Here is a 26,236-nt window from a genome sequence, read left to right as displayed (position 1 = left end):
CTGCACTCCCCACACACACTGCACTCCCCACACACACTGCACTCCCCACACACACTGCACTCCCCCCACACACACTGCACTCCCCCCACACACACTGCACTCCCCACACACACTGCACTCCCCACACACACTGCACTCCCCCCACACACACTGCACTCCCCCCGCACACACTGCACTCCCCACACACACACTGCACTCCCCCCGCACACACTGCACTCCCCCCGCACACACTGCACTCCCCCCACACACTGCACTCCCCCCACACACTGCACTCCCCACACACACTGCACTCCCCACACACACTGCACTCCCCACACACACACTGCACTCCCCACCTAACTGCACTCCCCACACACACTGCACTCCCCACACACACTGCACTCCCCGCACACACACTGCACTCCCCACACACACTGCACTCCCTACACACACTGCACTCCCCCCACACACTGCACTCCCTACACACACTGCACTCCCTACACACACTGCACTCCCCGCACACACACTGCACTCCCCGCGCACACACTGCACTCCCCACACACACTGCACTCCCCACACACACACTGCACTCCCCACACACACTGCACTCCCCACACACACTGCACTCCCCGCGCACACACTGCACTCCCCACACACACTGCACTACCCCCACACACTGCACTCCCCACACACACTGCACTCCCCACACACACACTGCACTCCCCACACACACTGCACTCCCCACACACACACTGCACTCCCCACCCAACTGCACTCCCCACACACACTGCACTCCCCACACACACTGCACTCCCCCCGCACACTGCACTCCCCACACACACTGCACTCCCCACACACACTTCACTCCCCACACACACACTTCACTCCCCACACACACTGCACTCCCCCCACACACTGCACTCCCCACACACACACTGCACTCCCCCACACACACTGCACTCTCCCCACACACACTGCACTCCCCCCACACACACTGCACTCCCCACACACACTGCACTTCCCCCACACACACTGCACTCCCCACACACACACTGCACTACCCCCACACACTTCACTCCCCACACACACTGCACTCTCCCCACACACACTGCACTCCCCCCACACACACTGCACTCCCCACACACACTGCACTTCCCCCACACACACTGCACTCCCCACACACACACTGCACTACCCCCACACACTTCACTCCCCACACACACTGCACTCCCCACACACACTGCACTCCCCCCCACACACTGCACTCCCCACACACACTGCACTCCCCCCCACACACACTGCACTCCCCGCACACACACTGCACTCCCCGCGCACACACTGCACTCCCCACACACACACTGCACTCCCCCCACACACACTGCACTCCCCACACACACTGCACTCCCCACACACACACTGCACTCCCCCCACACACACTGCACTCCCCGCACACACCGCACTCCCCACACACACTGCACTCCCCACACACACTGCACTCCCCACACACACTGCACTCCCCACACACACTGCACTCCCCACACACACACTTCACTCCCCCCACACACACTGCACTCCCCACACACACTGCACTCCCCACACACACTGCACTCCCCCCCACACACACTTCACTCCCCACACACACACTGCACTCCCCCCCACACACTGCACTCCCCACACACACTGCACTCCCCACACACACTGCACTCCCCACACACACACTGCACTCCCCACACACACACTGCACTCCCCACACACACTGCACTCCCCACACACACACTGCACTCCCCCCCACACACTGCACTCCCCGCGCACACTGCACTACCCCCACACACTTCACTCCCCACACACACTGCACTCCCCACACACACACTTCACTCCCCACACACACTGCACTCCCCACACACACTGCACTTCCCCCACACACTGCACTCCCCCCACACACTGCACTCCCCACACACACTGCACTACCCCCGCACACTGCACTCCCCCCACACACACTGCACTACCCCCGCACACTGCACTCCCCCCACACACACTGCACTCCCCCCACACACTGCACTCCCCGCGCACACTGCACTTCCCACACACACACTGCACTCCCCCCGCACACTGCACTCCCCACACACACACTGCACTCCCCACACACACTGCACTCCCCCCACACACTGCACTCCCCACACACACACTGCACTACCCCCACACACTTCACTCCCCACACACACTGCACTCCCCCCGCACACTGCACTCCCCACACACACACTGCACTACCCCCACACACTTCACTCCCCACACACACACTTCACTCCCCACACACACTGCACTCCCCCCACACACTGCACTCCCCACACACAAACTGCACTACCCCCACACACTTCACTCCCCACACACACTGCACTCCCCCCGCACACTGCACTCCCCACACACACACTGCACTACCCCCACACACTTCACTCCCCACACACACACTTCACTCCCCACACACACTGCACTCCCCCCACACACTGCACTCCCCACACACACACTGCACTACCCCCACACACTTCACTCCCCACACACACTGCACTCCCCACACACACTGCACTCCCCACACACACTGCACTCCCCACACACACTGCACTCCCCACACACACTGCACTCCCCCCCACACACTGCACTCCCCACACACACTGCACTCCCCACACACACTGCACTCCCCACACACACTGTACTCCCCACACACACTGCACTCCCCCCACACACTGCACTCCCCCCACACACTGCACTCCCCCCACACACACTGCACTCCCCCCACACACACTGCACTCCCCACACACACTGCACTCCCCCCCCCACACACTGCACTCCCCCCCACACACTGCACTCCCCACACACACACTGCACTACCCCCACACACTTCACTCCCCACACACACTGCACTCCCCACACACACTGCACTCCCCACACACACTGTACTCCCCCCACACACACTGCACTCCACACACACACTGCACTCCCCACACACACTGCACTCCCCACACACACACTGCACTCCCCACACACACACTGCACTCCCCCACACACTGCACTCCCCCACACACTGCACTCCCCACACACACTGCACTCCCCACACACACACTGCACTCCCCGCGCACACTGCACTCCCCGCGCACACTGCACTCCCGCGCACACTGCACTCCCCACACACACTGCACTCCCCACACACACTGCACTCCCCACACACACTGCACTCACCACACACACTGCACTCCCCGCACACACTGCACTCCCCACACACACACTGCACTCCCCCCCACACACACTGCACTCCCCGCACACACTGCACTCCCCACACACACACTGCACTCCCCACACACACTGCACTCCCCACACACACTGCACTCCCCACACACACACTGCACTCCCCACACACACTGCACTCCCCACACACACTGCATTCCCCACACACACTGCACTCCCCACACACACACTGCACTCCCCCCGCACACACTGCACTCCCCCCAGGCACACTGCACTCCCCCCAGGCACACTGCACTCCCCCCAGGCACACTGCACTCCCCCCACACACACTGCACTCCCCCCACACACTGCACTCCCCACACACACTGCACTCCCACACACACTGCACTCCCCACACACACTGCACTCCCCCCACACACTGCACTCCCCCCACACACTGCACTCCCCCCACACACACTGCACTCCCCCCACACACACTGCACTCCCCACCACCACTGCACTCCCCCCCCACACACTGCACTCCCCCCCCACACACTGCACTCCCCACACACACACTGCACTACCCCCACACACTTCACTCCCCACACACACTGCACTCCCCACACACACTGCACTCCCACACACACTGTACTCCCCCCCCCACACACTGCACTCCCCACACACACACTGCACTACCCCCACACACTTCACTCCCCACACACACTGCACTCCCCACACACACTGCACTCCCCACACACACTGCACTCCCCACACACACACTGCACTCCCCACACACACACTGCACTCCCCCACACACTGCACTCCCCCACACACTGCACTCCCCACACACACTGCACTCCCCACACACACACTGCACTCCCCGCGCACACTGCACTCCCCGCGCACACTGCACTCCCCGCGCACACTGCACTCCCCACACACACTGCACTCCCCACACACACTGCACTCCCCACACACACTGCACTCCCCACACACACTGCACTCCCCGCACACACTGCACTCCCCACACACACACTGCACTCCCCCCCACACACACTGCACTCCCCGCACACACTGCACTCCCCACACACACACTGCACTCCCCACACACACTGCACTCCCCACACACACTGCACTCCCCACACACACACTGCACTCCCCACACACACTGCACTCCCCACACACACTGCATTCCCCACACACACTGCACTCCCCACACACACACTGCACTCCCCCCGCACACACTGCACTCCCCCCAGGCACACTGCACTCCCCCCAGGCACACTGCACTCCCCCCACACACACTGCACTCCCCCCACACACTGCACTCCCCACACACACCATCCCAGCCAACAAGGTGGAGGTGAGGAGAGAAGCCCCGAGATTCACAGGCGTTGAGCTTGAGCCCCTCCTGGCAGCCGTAAGGGAGAGGCAGGTGACTCTGTACCCCGGGGTGGGAAGGGAGCTGCCAGGCCCTGCCATTCGACAGGCCTGGGCGCAGATGACAGAGGCGGTCAGCGTCATGGGCAACACCGTCTGACAGGCCAGCTGGAAAAAAACTGCGTGACCTCCTCAGGGTGGCCAGGGTGAGCAGGCAGCACTGTGCCCCAGGTACCAACACTGTACCACGCACCCGTAATCCACCCCCACCTGGAGGGCCCTCGAAACCCCACCCTCTGCCACACGCCGGCACCCACGCCACCAGTCATGGCTGGGTGCTCTGGCCACTGAAGCCACTGGGTACCCACCCCCTCGACTGTCTGCGTCGGACTGTCTAACACTACATTTTCTGTTTCCCCCCCCCCCCAGGAGAAAGCTGCGCACAACCGCTGAGAGTGGGAGAGGTCTGGAGGGAGTCTGACGGATCTGCGGCCCCTCAATGCAGCCGGACAAAGGGCACTCAACATGGTCGGAGGGCTTGAAGGAGCCAATCTGTAGCCAGCGAGTGTGCGTCAGGAGAGTTGAGATTACCACTCACTCAGGGCCACCTCCCTGACAGGAGGTGAAGCAAGAAACATTGACAGTATAACTTAAATGGCTCTTTGTTACAGCAATCTAAGACGATTCCCACATTCCTGTCCTATTCAATCTCAAAGCCCTGCATCATCCTCTGCTTCAAATAGCAATCCAACTTTCCATTAAATAATGCAGTGGCTCCTTCCTCAACCAATCCCTGTAACAAAGCAAACACAACTTCAAAAAGCAATGTTTTCCTTCTCTCCTCCTCTTTGTTTTCCCCCTTCTCATTCTCCCTTTCTCTCCCCTCCACTCCTCCTTGCTCCTGTCTTTCCCTTTCACTTCTCTGCCCCCTCATTCCCCCCCTTGACAATGTGAAATTGGGGAACCCTGGCTTCAAGGTTCAATGTCTTCTGGTTGAACACGAACCAGGAAAATTCCTTTAGAGATAAAACAGTAAATAAAGGAGTGTTGCATTAATACTGGCGAGAATATCAAAGCCTGCTTTAACCTGTCACCATGTGCTCTGTACCAACCAGGAACTGAGTCAGTGCCGAGCTTCAAATTAATTTCAATTTGGAACTGAAGCTGAACTCAGATTTTGGACGCCCGACAAGAGCGGAGGGAGAGGCATTCAGTCCCAAATCCATAGGTTAGCTCTTACCTTTCCAAGTCAAAGGGGAAGCAGAATTTGGGCAGGCTCTGTAGAGATTCCTGTGAGAAGAAAAGTAGGCATGTCTCAGTAATATATCAGCTTGGTTATTTGTTTCTGGGTCACTTTGAGCTACACCGCCAGGAGATCCCTGGGATTGATCCCTGAGCCCCCACTTCCGTTTACTGTCTAGTGGCTTCCGCTGCAAGGCTGCAGATGCAGTGCAGGGTGTTATCATAGAATCATAGAATTTACAGTGCAGAAGGAGGCCACTCGGCCCATCGAGTCTGCACCGGCTCTTGGAAAGAGCACCCTACCCAAGGTCAACACCTCCACCCTATCCCCATAACCCAGTAACCCCACCCAACACTAAGGGCAATTTTGGACACTAAGGGCAATTTATCATGGCCAATCCACCCTAACCTGCACATCTTTGGACTGTGGGAGGAAACCGGAGCACCCGGAGTAAACCCACGCACACAGGGGGAGGATGTGCAGGCTCCGCACAGACAGTGACCCAAGCTGGGAATCGAACCTGGGACCCTGGAGCTGTGAAGCAATTGTGCTATCCACAATACTACCGTGCTGTTAGAGGCGTTACTGACATCTCCATTGGTTACGGAGTCTGCTGACACTCTAACTCATCCAAAACCTGTCCAGTTCCAGAGTCAAATCTGGGCACTTGAAGGTGAACTTGGCTGAGTGAACTGGGAAGAGTTTCAACAAAACTGGGTGGAAGGAAATGAATAAAACTGAAGAAGACAAACTGTTCCCACATCAGCAATCAGGGCGGCACGGTAGCACAGTAATTAGCACAGTAGCTTCACAGCTCCAGGGTCCCAGGTTCGATTCCTGGCTTGGGTCACTGTCTGCTTGGAGTATGCACGTTCTCCCCCGTGGGTTTCCTCAGGGTGCTCCGGTTTCCTCCCACAAGTCCCGAAAGATGTGCTTGTGAGGTGAATTGGACATTCTGAATTCTCCCTCTGCGTACCCCAACAGGTGCCGGAATGTGGTGACTAGGGGCTTTTCACAGTAACTTCATTGCAGTGTTAATGTAAGCCTACTTGTGACACTAAGAAAGATTATTATTATTATGTTGTAAAGAAATAATAGATGACACTGAGGCACCAGTCAGGCACTCACTTGCTGTCTATAGCAGAACCCATAACAATGCCATGAATGCTGATTTTTCTCAAAGGCAATAAATGCTGGCCTAGCCATGAATGAATTTTTAAAATTTGGATTACTTGTTTATTTGTATCGTCATTTGACAAGTTGGCATCTGCCACAATGAGGATTTTTCAATAAACCAAGTATCTACCTATCTACTGTGTACATGTGATAAACCAATTCATACCCAGCGCAACAAAACAGTCAATAAATATTTAACATGGCCGAAAATAATTATCTGAAAATCCACTGTGGAGCTCCTACTCAGATTTAACTCCCATCATCTAAACAAGGAACTCAAAGTACGAATGAATGAGAAGGGGAATTGTTCAGCACCCACCATGTCTGCACCTGTCACTGGTCTACTTGTTAATTAGCTCACTGATGGGTTAGTTCGATTTTCCAGCTGCAAATTACTGAGTGACATAGAAAGTACAGCTTACCTGGTCATTGTAATCTTCCGGAAACTGCCTCAGTACTGCGGGGTCTGGAAGGGGAGAACAAGTCCAGTAAATAGTCATCTGTCTCAGCACTCACCTTGCACACTACCGTCATTGAGCCTCCTGATTTGCTGCTTTGTTAACTACCCTGCAAACACCGTGAGATGTATTTTTGCAAGAAAGAAGAACTGAAGGTCAGTGAAGAAGCTGCTGATTCATTTGATGGAGATACAGTTGGGAGTTATCTTGGCTAAACACAGGAGATGTAGTGAAGGTGCAGATTTCCTGTGGAGTTCATCATCACATTGAAGGGGGAAAAGGGTATCTGCAAAACACAGTCTCTGCCAACCTGGAGGCAGACTATCAGCACTGCAAAGTGTTCCCAAGACAGGAGGATAAGGCCAGAACAGGCAGAATGGGCCAAATGGCCTCCCTCCATGCTGTATCAGCCTATCACTCTGGGAGTGAGGCGAGTCGAGAACATCTTTCTTTGGGATGGAGTTTAGTGAGTCTTCAACAGACTGGAAATTATGCTGCCCAGTGAAATTTATGTAGAACTTCCAAGATTCACTCCCAATCTATTTTGCTGGCTAGGACTTAGAACATAGAACATAGAACATTACAGTGCAGTACAGGCCCTTCGGCCCTCGATGTTGTGCCGTCCTGTGAAACCCCTCTAAAGTCCCTCTACACTATTCCCTTATTGTCCATATGTCTATCCAATGACCATTTTAATGCATTTAGTGTTGGCGAGTCCACTACTGTTGCAGGCAGGACATTCCACGCCCTTACTACTCTCTGAGTAAAGAACCTACCTCTGACATCTGTCCTATATCTATCTCCCCTCAATTTAAAGCTATGTCCCCTCGTGCTAGACATCACCATCCGAGGAAAAAGGCTCTCACTGTCCACCCTATCTAATCCTCTGATCATCTTGTATGCCTCAATTAAGTCACCTCGTAACCTTCTTCTCTCTCGAACGAAAACAGCCTCAAGTCCCTCAGCCTTCCCTCATATGATCTTCCCTTCATACCAGGCAACATCCTTGTAAATCTCCTCTGTACCCTTTCCAATGCTCCCACATCCTTCCTATAATGTGGCGACCAGAACTGCACGCAATACTCCAAATGCGGCCGCACCAGAGTTTTGCAACATGACCTCATGGCTCCGAAACTCAATACCTCTACCAATGAAAGCTAACACACTGTACGCCTTCTTAACCTGGGTGGCAACTTTCAGGGATCTATGGACATGGACACCGAGATCTCTCTGCTCGTCCACACTACCAAGAATCTTACCATTAGCCCAGTACTCTGCCTTCCTGTTATTCCTTCCAAAATGAATCACCTCACACTTTTCTGCATTAAACTCCATTTGCCACCTGTCAGCCCAACTCTGCAGCTTATCTATGTCTCTCTGTAACTTGTAACATCCTTCTGCACTGTCCACAACTCCACGGGTTCAAATCCCACATTGTGAAATTGAATTGACCAAAGCAGCCTAGTAACCGCCAGCCAATGGGATTTGGATCATTCCACCAGCAGAGGACTTGAACATACGTCTGTTATCAGCATTATTCAGTTTCCTTTATAACCTGATATTCCCTCCCTTACAACCCTGACCAGCCTGTATATTAGTCAACCGTACGCCCCCATTCCTCTACATCACCGACACCTCTTCACACCTCTCTAACTTGCTTCTCTCTGTAATTGTCCCTCAATTCTACTCTTCTCCCCTGAATACCATATGCCTCTACCTTGCACCCCCTACCTCGCTCCGGTCTCTATAGATTTGTGATTTCAGTGCAATGATCGGTCCCCCAAGTGTCGAGTCAGGCAAGAATCTAATTCACACCAATCAGGACCCATAAGATTCAGGATCAGAGGAGGGTTCCGAAATCTCAGCTTAACTACAGCTGCCATCACTGCTCACAACTAGCCCGTTCAACCTATCATTCAATCTTCAAAATCAGTAGCTTTGTTCATTAAGCACACAATGAAAGGAAGACTGCCATTGGCAGTAACTGTGAAAATACGTCCCTGTGCCGTGCTTGTGGATTGCATCCTCTTTAAACACCATTAATGCGGGGGGGGGTCTGGGTCTCAGGGATTTCCAGTCACGGTGCATCTGTCTGTAGCGAGAGTCAGCACTTTCAGGAGAGTAGGGAAGACAAGGGGTAAAACTGTACGCAGCTGTCGAGCGTCCGTGGCCAATCCCTGCACTGTACCAGCAGAGAGTTGGCCTGTTTCCTAGCAGACAGGATGTGGTTTAATACAAGATGGGGCTGCTCAGTAACTGGAACGTGATTCTGTTTTTAAAAAAAATATATAAAATGTCTGATCTACACATCCTGCCTCATCACCTCGTCCCCTGTCAGCACATGGCCCTGACTCCAGTTCCAAACATTTCTCTAAGCTGTCTCCTGAGTTATAGATATTATGTTTTGTGCGTGACTTTTCCGCCCATTGCACGTTGACCTGGTGATGAGCTCGGCAGGAAACCTTTGCCACAACTTTTTCAAAAACTCCAGTCACTGAGAGAGTCTGAGCCCACAATCACAGGACCCGAAACCACCTCTTCTGATGCCTTCACATTGTGCTTTTCCTCTTCCCAAGGCACTGACCTGTGGCCATTCGAGATTTGTAAACAAGCATTAACTGGCTGTTTGAGGGTGGCACATGGCACAGTGGTTAGCACTGCAGCCTAAGGCGCTGAGGACCCGGGTTCGAATCCCGGCTCTGGGTCACTGTCCGTGTGAAGTTTGCACATTCTGCCCCGTGTCTGCGTGGGTTTCACCCCCACAACCCAAAGATGTGCAGGGTAGGTGGATTGGCCATGCTAAATTGCCCCTTAGATGGGAAAAAAAATAATTAGGTTATCTAAATTTTAAAAAAAAAATTTAAACTGGCTGTTTGACTACAGGAGGAATCGCGGCTAAAGAATTCCTGTCCACACACTTCTGCGTCCCAGCGCTTATTACAGTTCTCAGGATTGTGAACTTTGGGCTTTGGCGGCCAATTGCAATGAAGTCACTTGCTCTGCCTCTGCTCCCACCCTGGCCGAGGTCAGCTTAACTCAGCAGAGAGAGGGATTGAAACTGCAATCTTCCTCGTTTGTATGTCACAACAATCATTTATACCAGCAGCGTAAAGCATTTTCACCAGACTGTTAACAAATAAAATTTGACACTGGGCTACATAAAGAGGTTGAAAATGGGAGACAAAGCGGAGTTTTAAGGAGTGTTTTAAATTAGGACGGAGCAAAGAGGGTTTTAGAGAAGGAATGCTGGAGCGGAGGGCCCAGGGTGTTGGAGACACGGACACTAATGATGGGCCACTGGAAATTGGGGCTACGTAAGAAGCCAGAATGGGAGGAGCTGGCAGAGATTACAGAGATGGGGAAATGTGAAGACACAGAGGGATTGTAAAACAAGAGTGATCATTTTAAAATCACTGAAGGGGGAGAGGTTAAGACAGTGGGGCCCACTCTTTATTAGGTTATACCAATCATTTCCAAACTCAGGGTCACGACCCACGGTCAAGGGTCTATCAGTCGTGACGTCCCCGGCCGTCCCGCGCCTGCCCCCTCAGCAGTGCGCAGACCCGGTGCCCAGCGGGACAGACCTCCTCCTCCTGACATCAGCATGCTGACCCAGGAACACAGTCTTTTTAAAAACCAATGGAGACCAGGACCAGAAGCAGAGAACAGGTCACGTGCCCCATACAGTGACGGCACGCGCTCTGGCCAGGATTGAGATTCCTCCATTTTGTAGCTGCCAGCAATGCTGGGGGGAGCTCCAGGGCCTCTGGTGAACAACCCATCAAGAAGAAGCTAAAATCGGGAACAAAGCAGAATAAAGATGATATCTTGAGGTATGGGTTTACTAATTATGCCAATGCAAATCAGGATGCAAAGCCCATGTGTGTTACATGCAGGGAATTACTGGCAAATGAATGATTGAAACCTTCAAAACTTCAAAGGCATTTGAAGACCAAGCATGGTGACTTTGAGGACAAACCTCTTGATTTTTTTCAAAGGATGCAGTGAGAACTTAAATCACCAGCTATAGTCCTTCGAAGAACTGTAGCATTGAATAATAAAGCAAGTGAGATCGTGCGGACCAAGCAGGCTCACCGGTCGCATTAAAAGTAAGCGAAAATGGTGGGTCACGAATTCGAGCAGAGTGGGCCGCAAAGGTCGGCTGCTGTGAGTACCGAAGGATGCTGGGTGGTAAAAATGGGTCCTTTGAAGAACACTGGGTTATCCACCAGTCAGCTTCAAACCTCTTCCCTTCCCCACAAGCAAGGTCAGAGGTCACAGGTTTCCCCTTGCAATCAAAGAATTTACAGTGCAGAAGGAGGCCATTTGGCCCATCGAGTCTGCACCTGCCCTTGGAAAGAGGACCCTACATACTCCCACACCTCCACCATATCCCCGTAACACGACAACCCCACCTAACCTTTTTTGGACACGAAGGGCAATTTATCATGGCCAATCCACCGAACCTGCACATCTTTGGACTGTGGGAGGAAACCGGAGCACCCGGAGGAAACCCACCCAGACACGGGGAGAAGGTGCAGACTCCGCAAAGACAGTGACCCAAGCCGGGAATCGAACCCGGGACCCTGGAGCTGTGAAGCAACAGTGCTAACCACTGTGCTACCGTGCCACCCCGACAGACAGGAGACTGTTCCACTGAGTGCTGACCTGGGCAGACGCAGCCATGATACTAATGGGAGGAATGCTGCAGATTGCAGAACATGCTGTTCATTAGTTTTGTGTTTCATAAAGTGTTGATGTACGGTGAGGACAGGACAGGACAGGACTGTGAAGCCTTAGACATGAAGAAAGGGCAAGGTAGCACAGAATGTGCACGACCTACAGAATACATTGAAGGGAGCGTGTGGTCAAAAATATATTGACAGTGAGCTGCCCCTTTAAGCTGCCAGTTTGGACATGATTATTTCAAAAAATAGTAAATTTAAGACAACTTCGAACATGATCAAGAGAGGAAAGAGTGCATTTCGAGAATGCTGAGGCCATGCAAATTTGTTTCCTGTTGCATTTGGTAATACCTCAACCACAGTAGCTCCGCCCACTTGACCTCATCGTGTCAGGCGTAACAGGCTGAGGCAGTTTAATGGTGAGATCAGGCCAGACTTGGGTTGTGTTCCCTCGAGTTTAGAAGATAGAGAGTGATCTGATGGAGGTATTTCAAATGATTAAAGGATACAATGGAAATGAAATGAAATGAAAATCGCTTATTGTCACGAGTAGGCTTCAATGAAGTTACTGTGAAAAGCCCCTAGTCGCCACATTCCGGCGCCTGTCCGGGGAGGCTGGTACGGGAATCGAACCGTGCTGCTGGCCTGCTTGGTCTGCTTTAAAAGCCAGCGATTTAGCTCAGTGAGTGGGGCAGATAAGAGAGAAACAATGTCCTCTTGTGGGGGAAATATTAAAATTAGAGTTAGAACCCAGAATAGGGAAGTACTTTTTTCACACATGAGGGAAGCGGAAATCTGGAATTCTCTCCCCACAGGGCTGTGAGGGTCAAGATTCTGGAGTTTTCAAGATTCAGAAGGATGGATTTTGTTAGGATAGGGAATCAAAGGATATGGAGCTAAGGTGGGTAAGTGGAATTGAACTCTAAATTAGATATGACCTAGATGCGGCCCATGTCCGTAAGAAACTACAGAGAGTCGCGAACACAACCCAGTCCATTACGCGAACCCGCCTCCCATTCATTGACTCTGTCTACACCTCCCACCGCCTGGGGAAAGCGGGCAGCATAATCAAAGACTCCTCCCACCTGTGTTATTCACTCTTCTAACCTCTTCCATTGGGCTGGAGATGCAAATGTTTGAGAACACGCACTAATAGACTCAAAAACAACTTCTTCCCCGCTGTTACCAGACTCCTGAGTGACCCTCTTATGGACTGAACTGATCTCTTCACACATCCTCTCTACTGAGTAGTACTACACTCCGTATGCTTCACACAATGAAAATGAAAATCGCTTATTGTCACGAGTAGGCTTCAATGAAGTTACTGTGAAAAGCCCCTAGTCGCCACATTCCGGCGCCTGTCCGGGGAGGCTGGTACGGGAATCGAACCGTGCTGCTGGCCTGCTTTAAAAGCCAGCGGTTTAGCCCTGTGAGCTAAACCAGCCCCTGCTATGTGCCTGTGTCTGTGTATTTATATTGTGTATTTATGTATGTCCTATGTTTTTTCATGTATGGACCGATCTGTCTGGTCTGTACGCAGAACAATACTTTTCACTGTACCTCGGTACACGTGACAATAAATCCAATCCAATGAAAATGCTGGATGAACTTAACGCTAGACTTACCTCTCAGAGAGAAGTGAGAGACTGCTGTGTGCTCTATTAAGATGCAGCTGCTGCTTTCTAGACATCTGTCTGAGGCAGCAGGTGTAAGGCACTGGTGAGTGAAAAAAGTCGTGGTTTCTTTCACTGTTTCTGTCTGGACTGCTCTTCACTCTCCAGACAGGAGTGACTGATGGGGGTCGGGGGGGTCTCTACTATGGGGAGGTTCTCTGATATGGTGTGTCTCTGATATGGGGCGTCTCTGGTGGGGGTCTTTGGTGGAGGGCTGGGGAGGTGGACAGGATTTGTATTATGGTGGGCCCTCCAATGCACTATGGGGGCACCTACCTAATACTTGTTCCACTGTAAGATCCTCCACGCCAGGGCCATGCTGGCAAATACTTGTTCCAATTCATGCCCACATGAATCCTGGCCCAAAGAACCGCAGTATCACGGAGAAGTGGAGAATCCGGTGCCCAGTCCGTGGGTCAAAATGACCCATTTGCATCTTTCCACTGGCCGAGGTGCAAACCTTGATTCCACCGCCAGCGGGGGCCTGGAGCATCACGAACGGGATGCCAATCCCGATTTGGTCCCCCACACAGGATTCTCCACTGCCAAGAACTCTGCTACCAGCGGCCGCTGGAGGCGAATCCAGCCCATATTCTGTTAGTATAGGCACGTAAACGTTTCAATAGTTCTTGGATCAATGAGAGCACCTACTGAGCCTAAGCTTTAGAAACCCAGCCAAGCATTCATGAAACATATGTCATAACAAAAGCTTCCACCTCCACTGACAGAACAGGAATCGATTTCCCTTTCATCCAGAGTCCGTACCGATAAATGGAGGTGGAGCAGGTACAGACCATTTGTTCAACTTTCAGAAGCTGGGTTTCTTTTTAAAAACATCCAGATTGCCACTCCAATTAAATCAAAGCACAAAACATGACATCAGAGGGCATTTAAAAAAGATACATTGGGTGCGATCCACTGTCCGCGTTACGTTCGTGCTCGGGTGCGGTGCGACCAGTGAATGCCGGGAGAATCCTCTCGTGGGCTTCCCGGAAGTCTTCACACCTGGCGGGATTCACTGAAGTCCCGCGAGAAGTCGGAGTCAGAAACCCGCCCACAGGGAAGGGGCCAAACGGCATGCTCCGAAGCTGGTTTTAAACCGGTTTTGGCAAACTTACCCAGGGTCCACCAGCCTCGGGGGTCCACCGCCCTCTCCAGGGGGGCTGCAGCTGGGCGCCAATCAACGCTGGCACACACAAACATGGACCAGGTGCAATGGCACCCGGGGGTGTCTCCTGGGCCACCGGAGACCCCTGGGTGGCCAGGGTCAGTGCAGAGTGGCACCCTGGCCCTCCCCCTGGAACATGGGCAACTTGGCACCCCTACCGTGTCACTGATGCCCGAGTGCCAGGGTGGCACTGCCAAGGCTCAGGGGCCGAGGGGGGCTATATCCAAGAAAGGAGGGTGGAGGGGGGTTTTGAAGGGTGGGGGTGTGCAGGGCAGGTAGGTAGGTAGGTCCTCCGGGAGGTTGGAGGGTGAACATGTGGGGTCCTTGAAGGGAGGGGGTGCTCAAAGGGGGCTTGTGGGGCCTGAAGAGGTGGACCCCAGGAACCTCATAGAGGGGTGTCCTCACTTGGGGGGGGGGGGGGTGTAGGGTAGTGTCCATGTGTGTGGGGGTGACATTGCGCATGGGTGGGGGGTGTAGGAGACCCACAAGCTCACTTAGAGATCAGAGCACCCTTTCAAAATGGCGGCCCGATCACGGAGACCAGCTTCCCAGCGCTGAACAGAAATCTGGGCTAAACCAGTGAGAAACTCCGCAGGGCCCAATAAAGTGACTGTCATTGAACAGCGATGGGAAACTCCCTGAAAAACCCACCACAAATGAACTCAGAAATGTTTCCGGAGTAACGCGCCCATTAGGGGCTGTTTAGCACACTGGGCTAAATCGCTGGCTTTGAAAGCAGACCAGGGCAAGCCAGCAGCACGGTTCGATTCCCGTAACAGCCTCCCCGAACAGGCGCTGGAATGTGGTGACTAGGGGCTTTACACAGTAACTTCATTGAAGTCTACTCGTGACAATAAGCGATTTTCATTTCATTCATTAAGTTGCTTTCTCCATCGGGAAAGCATCATAATGCACGTGAACAATTAGACAAAGCTGGTCAATAGAAGGGTCCACGTATCATTGGAAGGCTGATCCCAGTGATGAATCAGATCTACACCATAATACAGCACCTCACAGTGACATTCAAAGGTGTCAAAACATTTTAGACGGACCTTTCAAAACGTTCCAGACTCCTCGGCAGACTTCCCATTTTCTTCATGAACTCCGTGTTTTTGATGGACTTCCAGAACCCCATGGGGAACACCACCTCAGTGGGGACGGCTGGAGCGGCTTGTACACTCGGCATTCCCAATTTGCAAAATGGCCAGAGGAAAACAGGGTGGGTTGGGAATGCAGAGGAAAATCGGATATCCTCGAAACAAAAAGGGTGGCCATTTGGGTCTCCACACCCAGATGAAAACTTATCCCCAGAGAGTCGGGATAAAAGGTTCATTCTCAGAGAATCGTATCTTTACGTTTGCAGATGATACTAAGTTAGGAAACAAGGTAAATGAGAGCAGGAAGTTGCAAAAGGATTGAGACAAATTAGGGAGTGGGAAAAGCAGATGGAATCCAATATAAGGAAGTTTGAAGTTAAACTGAGAAAAGAAGTTGGAATGTTTTCTGAATGGTGAGACTATGGAGGAATGGAGGGATTTGGATGTCCAGTTACACAAGTTACTAAGAAGTAGAGTACAGGCACAAGACAACATTATAGGTCCAATGGAACATTAGCCTTGATCTCAAATAGGCTGGGATTTAACAAACCAGAGGAAATGATGTTCGGGTTATACAGAGCCTTAGTCAGACTCCATTGGGAATATTGTGCTCAGTTCTGGACAGTGCACTCCAGGGTATAATATTGGTGTCAGAGGGTACATTGTGCATATTCACTGAGATAATACCAGGGCTTAAAGGATTAATTCATGGCTCTTATTTCGTTGGGTTTAGAAGAGAGGTGATCTAATTGAGGCTTTTCAAAATGAGAAACAGAATAGATCCAGAGAAAGTATTTCCTCCAGCGAGTGCAGAGGATTCTGAACAAGATACAATCTCAAAATTGAAGTTTCAGTCAGGAAGCACCTCTCCACACAAATCATAGAATTAACAGTGCAGAAAGAGGCCATTCGGCCCATCAAGTCTGCACCGGCTTAGTAAAGAGCACCCATGGGGCTAGTTTAGCACAGTGGGCTAAATGACTTAATTGAAGTATACTTGTGACAATAAGCAATTATTATTATTATTAATAAGTCCACACCTTCACTCCATCTCTGTAACCCAATAATCTCACCAACCTTTTGGTCACTAAGGGGCAATTTATCATGGCCAATCCACCTAACCCGCACATCTTTGGACTATGGGAGGAAACCGGAGCACCCGGAGGAAACCCACGCAGACACGGGGATAACGTGCAGACTCCGCACAGACAGCGACCCAAGCCGGGAATCGAACCTGGGACCCTGGCGCTGTGAAGCAACAGTGCTAACCACTGTGCTACCGTGCCGCCCAAATGGCAGTGGAAACCTGCAAATATCCCTCCCCAAAAAACTGTGGATGTGTGAGCAGTCAGAATGTTGAAGACGAAGGTCGATATATTTTTGTGAGGTAAGGGTAACGAAGCAGATGAATAAAAGAGAGGCAAATGTTTTAATTGAAAGGCAGAAGCAGGTTGAGGGGCAGAATTGTGCCTTGTTGGAAAGTATGACATAGATGGGAAGCAGAGGTGGAGGTCATTTTTCGCGAGGGTGAGTTGGATTGGATCAAATGCTCTCTTCACCAACTTCACCTCATAAGGACATTTGAAGATAAATTTAAGATTGAACAACTTTTCAGCACTTCTATTTGGTAATTGTTCTCACTCACCAATGTCTGATTTTGGACACGAGGCCTCGATGAACAACTCAAATGTCCTCTCTGGGCTTTCTCTAAAATAGAAATTGAAACGACAATTGGTTAAGTCATAGTAAATCTGGAAGGTAAGTCTTCTTTCCTGAAGCACTGGCCCACACAGGGTATAAAGCAGCCCTATGATAGTAACTAGGCCTAGTGGCCAGCCATTGTGATCCATTGCGATCACTACCTCCACCTCCCTACCTTCCGGGGGCATCGTGATCACGTTTAACCACCTTCTTACATTGGGCACCAATTGCCTACCCCTAACAAACCCCGTCTGGTCCACCCCAATAACGTCCGGAACACAATCCTCAATCCTGGAGGACAAAGTCTTTGCCAGCAGTTTGGCGTCCACATTCAACAAGGATATCGGCCTGTAGGACCTACCCAGCTCCGGGTCCTTGTCCCACTTCAGGATCAGCGAAATCGTGGCCTGTGACATCATCGGGGGCAGCACCCCTCTTTCCGTTGCCTCATTGAACATCCTTATCAACACCGGCCCCAATATCCCAGAGAACTTTCTATAAAACTCCACTGGGTACCCGTCCGGCCCCGGGGCTTTACCCGACTGCATGGCCTTCAGACCCTCCACTATCTCTTCCAACCCGATCGGGGCCCCCAGCCCTTCTACCAGCTCCCTGTCCACCTTTGGGAAATTCAGCCCCCACCCCCAGGAAGTGCCTCATCCCCTCCGGTCCTGTTGGGGGTTTCCGACCCGTACAGCCAACTGTAAAACTCCCTAAACGCCTTATTCAGCCCTGCTGAATCTCCAACCAGGTTCCCATCTCCGTCATTTACTTTCCCTACCTCCCTGGCAGCCTCACTCTTTCTAAGCTGCTGTGCAAGCATTCTGCTGGCCTTCTCTCCATACTCATAGATCGCCCCCTCGCCTTTCTCAGCTGCTCCACTGCCCTCCCTGTGGCTAACAAGCCAAACTCCGCCGGTAGCCTCTGCCGTTCCCTTAAAGCCCTGCCTCTGGGGTCTCCGCATATGTCCTATCGATCTGTAGTAACTCCTTTACCAGTCGGTCCGTCTCTGCCCTGTGGGCCCATATCGAGATCAGCTCTCCCCTGACCACCGCCTTCAGTGCTTCCAGACTACCACTGCTGAAATTTCCCCCGTGTCATTGACCTGCAGGTAGCTCTGAATACATTTCCTTAGCCGCTCGCACACCCCTTCGTCAGCCAAAAGTTCCACATCTAACCTCCAGTGCGGGCGCTGGTTACTGTCTTTACTAACCTGCAGGTCAACACATTGAGGAGCATGGTCTGAGATTGTGATCGCCGAGTACCCCGTGTCCACCACCCCTGCCAGTAAAGCCATGCTCAAAATAAATCAATCAATCCGGGAGTAAACTTTGTGCACGTGAGAGCAGAAGGAGAACTCCTTCTCCCTCGGCTGCCCAAATCTCCATGGATCCCCCCCCCCCCCCCCCATCATCTGCTCCATGAACCCTTTTAGTTCCTTTGCCATTGCTGGCACCCTGCCCATTTTCGAGCTTGACCGGTCCAAGCCAGGGTCAATAACTGTGTTGAAGTCCCCTCCCATGACCAACCTGTGCGAGTCCAGGTCCAGTATCTTCCCCAGCATCCTCTTTATAAACTCCACATCGTCCCAATTTGGCGCATACACATTTACTAATACCACCTGCACCCCCTCCAGTTTCCCACTGACCATAATGTACCGGCCTCCCACATCCGAGACTATTCTACCCGCCTCAAACACCACTCGCTTATTGATCAGGATCGCGACCCCTCTAGTCTTTGAGTCTAGTCCCGAGTGAGAGACCTGGCTGACCCAGCCTTTCCTCAATCTAATCTGGTCCGTTACTCTCAGGTGCGTCTCCTGCAACATTACCACGTCCGCCTTCAGTCCCCTAAGATGCGCAAATACGCGTGCCCTCTTGACCGGCCTATTTAACCCTTGAACATTCCAGGTGATCAGCCTAGTTGGGGGGGGGGGGCTCATTGCCCCCTCCCCTTCGCCGATCAGCCACCCCCTTTTTGGGCCAGCCTCCAGCCCGTGCTCTGCGCCTCCACCGGCCCGCCCCCAAGCAGCCTCTGCCCCCGACCTCCTCTCTGTCCCTTAGCACAAGTCCCTCACTCGTCAGCAGAACATCCCCCCCCCCAGTAACAACGCTCTGTAACCCAACCCCTTTGATAAACCAAACATATGCACACCCCCCACTGCACTTCCGTGAGCTAGCCCACCCAGCTAGCTTGGTGGCCCCCATCCCTGGCACCAGATAGTCTCCCACCTATTGTTCCCTCCCCACCCTCCCCCCGCTCATACATACATACTCCAACATCAAACAATCCCAACACAGAAAAACACCAAAATCTAAACAAACACACCTCCACCCCCCAACAGTGCAAATGAAAACCTTAACTCACTCAGCTCTACCGCTGGTCCCAAATTAATGCAAAAGGCATTACAAACAGCTTCCACTAAACGAAAAACGAGAAACTTTTTTTAAAGAACAAAAAAAACAAACAAAAAAAACATGAACGTTGCAGCAAAGTTCAAAAGTTCTCAGTCCCCCACCAGTCCTTTCCTTTTCACGAAGTCCAGCGCGTCCTCAGGCAACTCGAAATAAAGGTGCTGTTCCTCGTACGTGACCCAGAGACGGGCTGGATACAACAGTCTGAACTTCACCTTTTTCTTAAAAAACATTGACCTAATCTGGTTGAAGCCTGCTCTTCCCCTGGCCACCTCCACACTCAGGTCTTGGTAAACCCGCAGGATACTGTTGTCCCACTTACAGCTCCGTGTCTGCTTGGCCCTCTGTAGAATGCGCTCCTTATCCAAGAACCTGTGGAATCTCACCACCATTGCCCTCGGTGGGGGGGGGGCTCTCCTGTTCGCGGCTTCCTCGTGAGTGCTCTGTGAGCCCTGTCCACCTCCAAGGGTTGGGAGAATGCCCCATCCTCCAGCAGCTTCTCAAACATATCCGCGATGTATGCCCCAGCGTCCGCTCCTTCGGACCCCTCCGGGAGCCCAACGATTCTCAAGTTCTGCCGGCGGGACCTATTCTCTAGGTCCTCCACCTTCTCCAGGAGCCTTTTCTGCTGGTCTCTCAGCATCCCCACCTCCAACTCCACCGCAGTTTGATGTTCCTCCTGGTCAGCCAGCGTCTTCTCTACCTTCTGGATCGCCCGATCTTGGGCATCCAATCTAAGCTCCAGCTGCTCAATCGACTCTTTAATCGGGTCCAAGCAGTCCCGTTTCTGCTTGGCGAAGCCGTCCTGGATAACTTGCATCAGCTGCTCCGTTGACCACTGGGTCGACAAGCCAGATCCGGTCCTCCCCCATGCTGTCTCCTGCTGCAGCTTCAGCCCAAGCCTTCTCTGCCTTTTTGTTTCTGCCTTTACGAGCACTTCTAGTCCTTCTCTCCACACACTGATGTGGGAATTCAGGACACAATTGCCTCTGTCACCAGTTTTACAATTCAATTCCGGTAGAAAATCAGGGGAAAAGGACCAAAAGTCGGACCCGAGCGGGAGCCACCAAATGTGCGACTTACTCCTTCATAGCCGCCACCAGAAGTCAATTCCAAATATTTTTATTATATTTAAATTTCATCATATGCCCTGGTGGGATTCGAACCCAGGTCCACAGAGGGACACCGTGACTGGAGGCAGGGTCACTCGGAACACGGCCTTTGTCTGTAAATATGGAGACGGGGCACTTTGACTGCCAGGTGTGGTGTCGGAGGGAACGGGACTGATCTCCGACAAAGTTAGGATTCAGGAGAGAGTTTAATGGAAGCACTTGGCCAACCTCAGGAATGGGGAGCCTGCGCTCCGCGACACCCAACCGGCAACATTGACATCCCCTCCGTGCCAGGAACCACCCCCCTCAGCCAAGGGTCCCAATCATCTATATCCCAGTGCCCGGTCCAGCAGGAGGAGGATGACCCCGGCTCAGAAATGGACACGGATGTGTCCGTGCAGACGGGGGGGATGTCGTGTCCGGGACCGAGGTTCCAGCAATAACACTTTGGAGGTCGGACAGAAAAGGGCAGTCGACAAAGAAATGGTCAACGCCCGACCCAGAGCCGCCACAAGCTGAGGTAGAGACTCGGGCGAAGCGGCGCAGAGCGCCCCCGCTGTTGGCGGCTGGAACTTTCAGACTGGGGGGGGCGGTGGTGATGTCATAGCCCCCAGGAGGACCACAGAGAACCATTGCCGATCTCCTTGTGCGACACGTGGAGTATGAACTTCCCAGGCAGGAGGCGGAAGCCACCCAGCTGGAGCTCGTTAAAGACATAAAAGCCGGCCCCAGCAGGGCCCAGGGTTGTTGGCCATTCTGACAAGGATTGGATTGGGAGAGAGTTACTGCCATGGGCAGAGTATTGTACATAGTTCAAATAAATACTTGTTCCACTACCACTGGCTTCCTCAAGTTACTGAAAAAGATCAGCTCTCTGTGAAAGGTAAACCTAAGAACAGGTTACCACCTGGCCCTGCGGGTGTTGTGGGCTGGGAACAAAATGGAGAACAGAGTTCATGGTCTGAATTTGTTGAATTCAATGTTCAGCTTAGAAGGCTGGAAAGTGCCTAATTGGAAGAGAAGGCATTTTTCTTCCCAGTTTGTGTTGGGTTTTACTGGAACATTGCAGAATGCCAAGGATAGAAAAGTGGACTTGAGAGCAAGCTGGTGGATTGAAATGGCAAGTGGCAGGAAGGTCAGAGTCGTGTTTGGGGACTGAGAGGAGTTATGCAAAGCGGACTCGCAGTCTGTATTTGGTCTCCTCCAACTTAGAGACTGCATTGTGAGCAGGGGTCTGTAAGTTCCAATGTTAAAACCGTGTGATAATTAGGACCACACGAGGAACGGCAGGGGTGAACACATTGGCAGAACTTTGTTAAAAAAACAATCGGACACAGATGGACTAAAGAATCCAAATGGGAAGTCGCCAAGCTTGGACTTGCTGGAGTAAGAACTATTCTCAGAAAGAAGACTTCTGGTCAGATTGAGCCAGTATTCTCATGAGATTCTGTCCATTCATCAGTGATACAATTACACTGATTAAATAGAAATAGATTTCATAGAATTTACAGTGCAGAAGGAGGCCATTCGGCCCATCGAGTCTGCACCGGCTCTTGGAAAGAGCACCCTACCCAAGGTCAACACCTCCACCCTATCCCCATAACCCAGCAACCCCATCCAACACAAAGGGCAATTTTGGAAACTAAGGGCAATTTATCACGGCCAATCCACCTAACCTGCACATCTTTGGACTGTGGGAGGAAACCGGAGCACCCGGAGGAAACCCCGCACACACGGGGAGGATGTGCAGTCTCCGCACAGGCAGTGACCCAAGCCGGAATCGAACCTGGGACCCTGGAGCTGTGAAGCGATTGTGCTATCCACAATGCTACCGTGCTGCCTAGAAATGTCCAAATAGAATGGACATTAGAAACAGGAAAAGGTAAAAATGTTTCTGCTTCCTCCGTGCTCAGGATCTTTTATTCTCAATCTTTACAGATTTAGCTCGTCGATGTTGGGTTTCCATTAGTTAAGCAGTGTTCTGTAAAAGATTTAGAGATAGTATACAACAAATTAGATAGTATCTACAAGCCCCACCATCGAAATTGGGTGAAATTCAGTCCGGTGGTGGTGGCCACGTTGAAAATATGGAGGCAATTTCGGCAGCATTTTAGGTTACAGGCGGGGTCGAAGTTGATGCCTATCCGATTGGGTTTCACACAGGGAGACATTTGGGTTCACATGGGGAGAGGTTTTCAGGTACACGCTGTAATGATATGTATATATGCAGATAACTAAAGGGTTAATTATAACATCTAACTGTAACACTATCAATAGAGGGCATTACTAGATCCCACTATAAGTGTCAGCTCCCAGAGGATCTTGGTCTCTTTCAACCCAGGAGTGACTAGACAGCAGTGCTGTTTGAAAGATAGATCACAGCATAGTTAGCACGTGTAGTTTTGAATCAGTTAATACAATAATATTTAATTACTTGATTATTAGTGATAGTTCTGCAGAGTGTCGAACTCAATTATAATGAATTGTTATTTAATAAATTAGTTTGCTTTAAGTTGAAGACCCGTGGTTATTTTCAGGATCACACCATCAGACCTTTTGGATATACAGCAACTCGTAATGATACATATTACTGAACCCGGTAATATAACACATGCAGGTGTGGGACTTCGTGAAAAAAGTTCCCCCAATTTTTCTGGTGGCACCATCTCCTCTCTGTTGGAGGGGGTGCTGTTGGTGATGGGGAGGGGTCGTCATGGCGATCTATGGGAGGATTTTGGAGGAGGGTATGGCGTCTCTTGATTGGGTTAAGGCCAAGTGGGAGGAGGAGCTGGGGATGGGGCTGGAGGAGGGGCTGTGGTCTGATGGTGTTGGGGAGGGTGAATGCCTCAACCTTGTGTGTGAGGCCGGGATTGATACAGATAGAGGTAGTGCGTAGAATACACTTGACAAAGTAGAGGATGAGCCGGTTGTTTCAAGGCGTGGAGGGTACTTGTGAGCGATGTGGGATAGGCCTGGCCAATCACGCGCATGTATTCTGGTCCTACCCCAAGTTGGAGAAATTTTGGTGGTTGTTCTTCAGCACCACGTCGCCGCTCCTGCACGTGGAGTTGGAGCCAGTCTCCTGGGGGCCATATTTTGGGTGTTGGGCTTACTGGACGGGAGTGGGGGCAGATGTTTTAGCCTTCGTCTCACTGATGGCTTGCAGGTGGGTCCTGGGGTGGAGGGGGGTGTAGTTCTCTGCCCTGTGCCTGGGTGTGGCTGGGCGATCGAATGGAGTTTCTGTATCTGGAGAAAGTGAAATTTGCTTTGAGGGGGGGGGGCGAGTGAGGGATTCCACAAGAGATGGATTCTGTCGGTACTACATTTCAAGGAGCTGGTTACCTTCCGCAATGGGGAGGAGAGCAAAGTGGGGTGTTTGGTTGAGGTTACTGGTAGGGAGGGGGGTGTAGGGGGTTTGTACCCTTTGTTTTTTTGCAATGTTTTGTGCTTTAAAATGTTAAATTGTCAAAAACTTGAGTAAAAATTTTTCAACAAAGAAATTGAGTGAAACAGTTTCTTACAAACTACCCACTGAGTTTGTTCAACATCCGCTCTCTGTGCTATTCGAAAGCTTCTTACTTTCTGACTGATGGTTTAGATTTGTGAAGAACAAGTTTCTGTCAGATTATTGAGTGTAATCGGTAGAAGCTGGGATGAAACGATGACACACAGCAGTAGACTTGAGAATGATCTGCATCCATCAGGTCACAAACCTGTGTTAGGTTTTCACCTCACACTAACTTCCTTTATAGCAACCATTTTGTTATCACTTAATCTCTTGTGCAGACTTAATCACAGGTGCACAGGCAACATTACCCTCTCCCAGCCCTTGCCCACCATATTTGTTAAGAAAAGTTAAAGCATTGTCAAACGAGTTAAAAGTGAGACTAAGGAGATCATTATTTAAATTCACTTCAACTCTACAAAGCCACCTGTTGACTCGAGCATCAGCGAAATTGTGGTTTCAGCTCCTTCCTTTCAAGCCCCGATTTCTCTTCAAACAGCAAACGCGTCACACAAGCAGAAACGAAGCAGAGCAATAGCAGAGAAGGAAAGAAATGCAACAGATAAAATAAGGAAACTGTTGCAATCTTGTAATCGCATTGAATCTCTTACTTGATTCTGGAGCCCATGGTTGCCTACATGGCCAGCATTCCCAGCTGTAATGAATCCTACTCTGGATTTGGACAGATCATGGAGTTTGGGAAGAGTTGGAAGTGGGTGACAGTGCGGAGCGCCCAGTGTCCAAGTTGTTTGATTTGACAGCGTTTTGTGCCAGTATACAATGCTGCGATGCTTCCGTTGTGCTGTAGGAAGTGTGTGACGTGCCACTCGGAGCAGTGACTATATATAGCGGTACCACAGGTTGAGTATTCAGAGCGTTATTATTAACAGTGGGGGCCATGGCTATGACACAGGTTACTGCACAATAATTATTCTCCCAACTTGTCCTTATTTTACCAGATTTTTAAAGAAAGTATATTTATTGAGGTTTTATACTTTAATGAACAACGCAAAGAAACCCCCCCCCCCCCCCCCCCCCCCCACAGGAATGGTGCAAACAGCGAAAAAAAAAGATGAAGAGAAAAAACTGCTGATTCAAAGAAGAAAAAATCCTGATCATAAGGGCGGGCGTCAGTCTATCAACCAAAATACAGGCCCCGGCTCAAACCCCCCCCCCCCCCCACCGTGCACAGAACAGTCCATTAGTCACGGATATCCCCAAAACTAAGCCCAGCCTCTCAGGCTGTCCCCTAATAAGTGGCTTTGAGAAGGGACATCCTGGGCTCCAGGGGGTAATAGGATCAAACAGGACCATAGCACCAGACCAGACCCAGCACATCCTGACACCCAGGAGGCAGTACCCCCAGGACATCCCAAAACCTACATCCCAGCCGGCACTGCACCTCACCAAACACACCCAGGAGGCTGTA

At 51.5% G+C, this 26,236-nt stretch overlaps 1 protein-coding gene across 2 annotated transcripts in view; it reads right to left on the bottom strand.

Annotated features, from left to right (window-relative positions):
• LOC119957070 (DENN domain-containing protein 1B-like) overlaps positions 1 to 26,236 on the bottom strand; it is a 91,446-nt gene that overhangs the window by 52,857 nt on the left and 12,353 nt on the right. The window contains exons 1-4 of one of the 2 annotated variants that reach the window (XM_038784706.1): positions 25,419 to 25,602; positions 17,721 to 17,782; positions 7,417 to 7,460; positions 5,816 to 5,865 (exon numbers count right to left, since the gene is read on the bottom strand). In XM_038784706.1, the coding sequence (XP_038640634.1) occupies positions 5,816 to 5,865; positions 7,417 to 7,460; positions 17,721 to 17,782; positions 25,419 to 25,435 (173 nt within the window). In that variant the 5' untranslated portion in view covers positions 25,436 to 25,602. Of the gene's footprint in view, positions 1 to 5,815; positions 5,866 to 7,416; positions 7,461 to 17,720; positions 17,783 to 25,418; positions 25,603 to 26,236 lie in introns of those variants that run through there. The other variant, XM_038784707.1, reaches the window with a different exon arrangement.

Source organism: Scyliorhinus canicula, chromosome 25 (genome assembly GCF_902713615.1).
Source record: "Scyliorhinus canicula chromosome 25, sScyCan1.1, whole genome shotgun sequence".
Taxonomy (NCBI): Eukaryota; Metazoa; Chordata; class Chondrichthyes; order Carcharhiniformes; family Scyliorhinidae; genus Scyliorhinus; species Scyliorhinus canicula.
The sequence above is the reverse complement of the archived record's forward strand: the minus strand, read 5'-3'. Positions and strand labels throughout refer to the sequence as shown.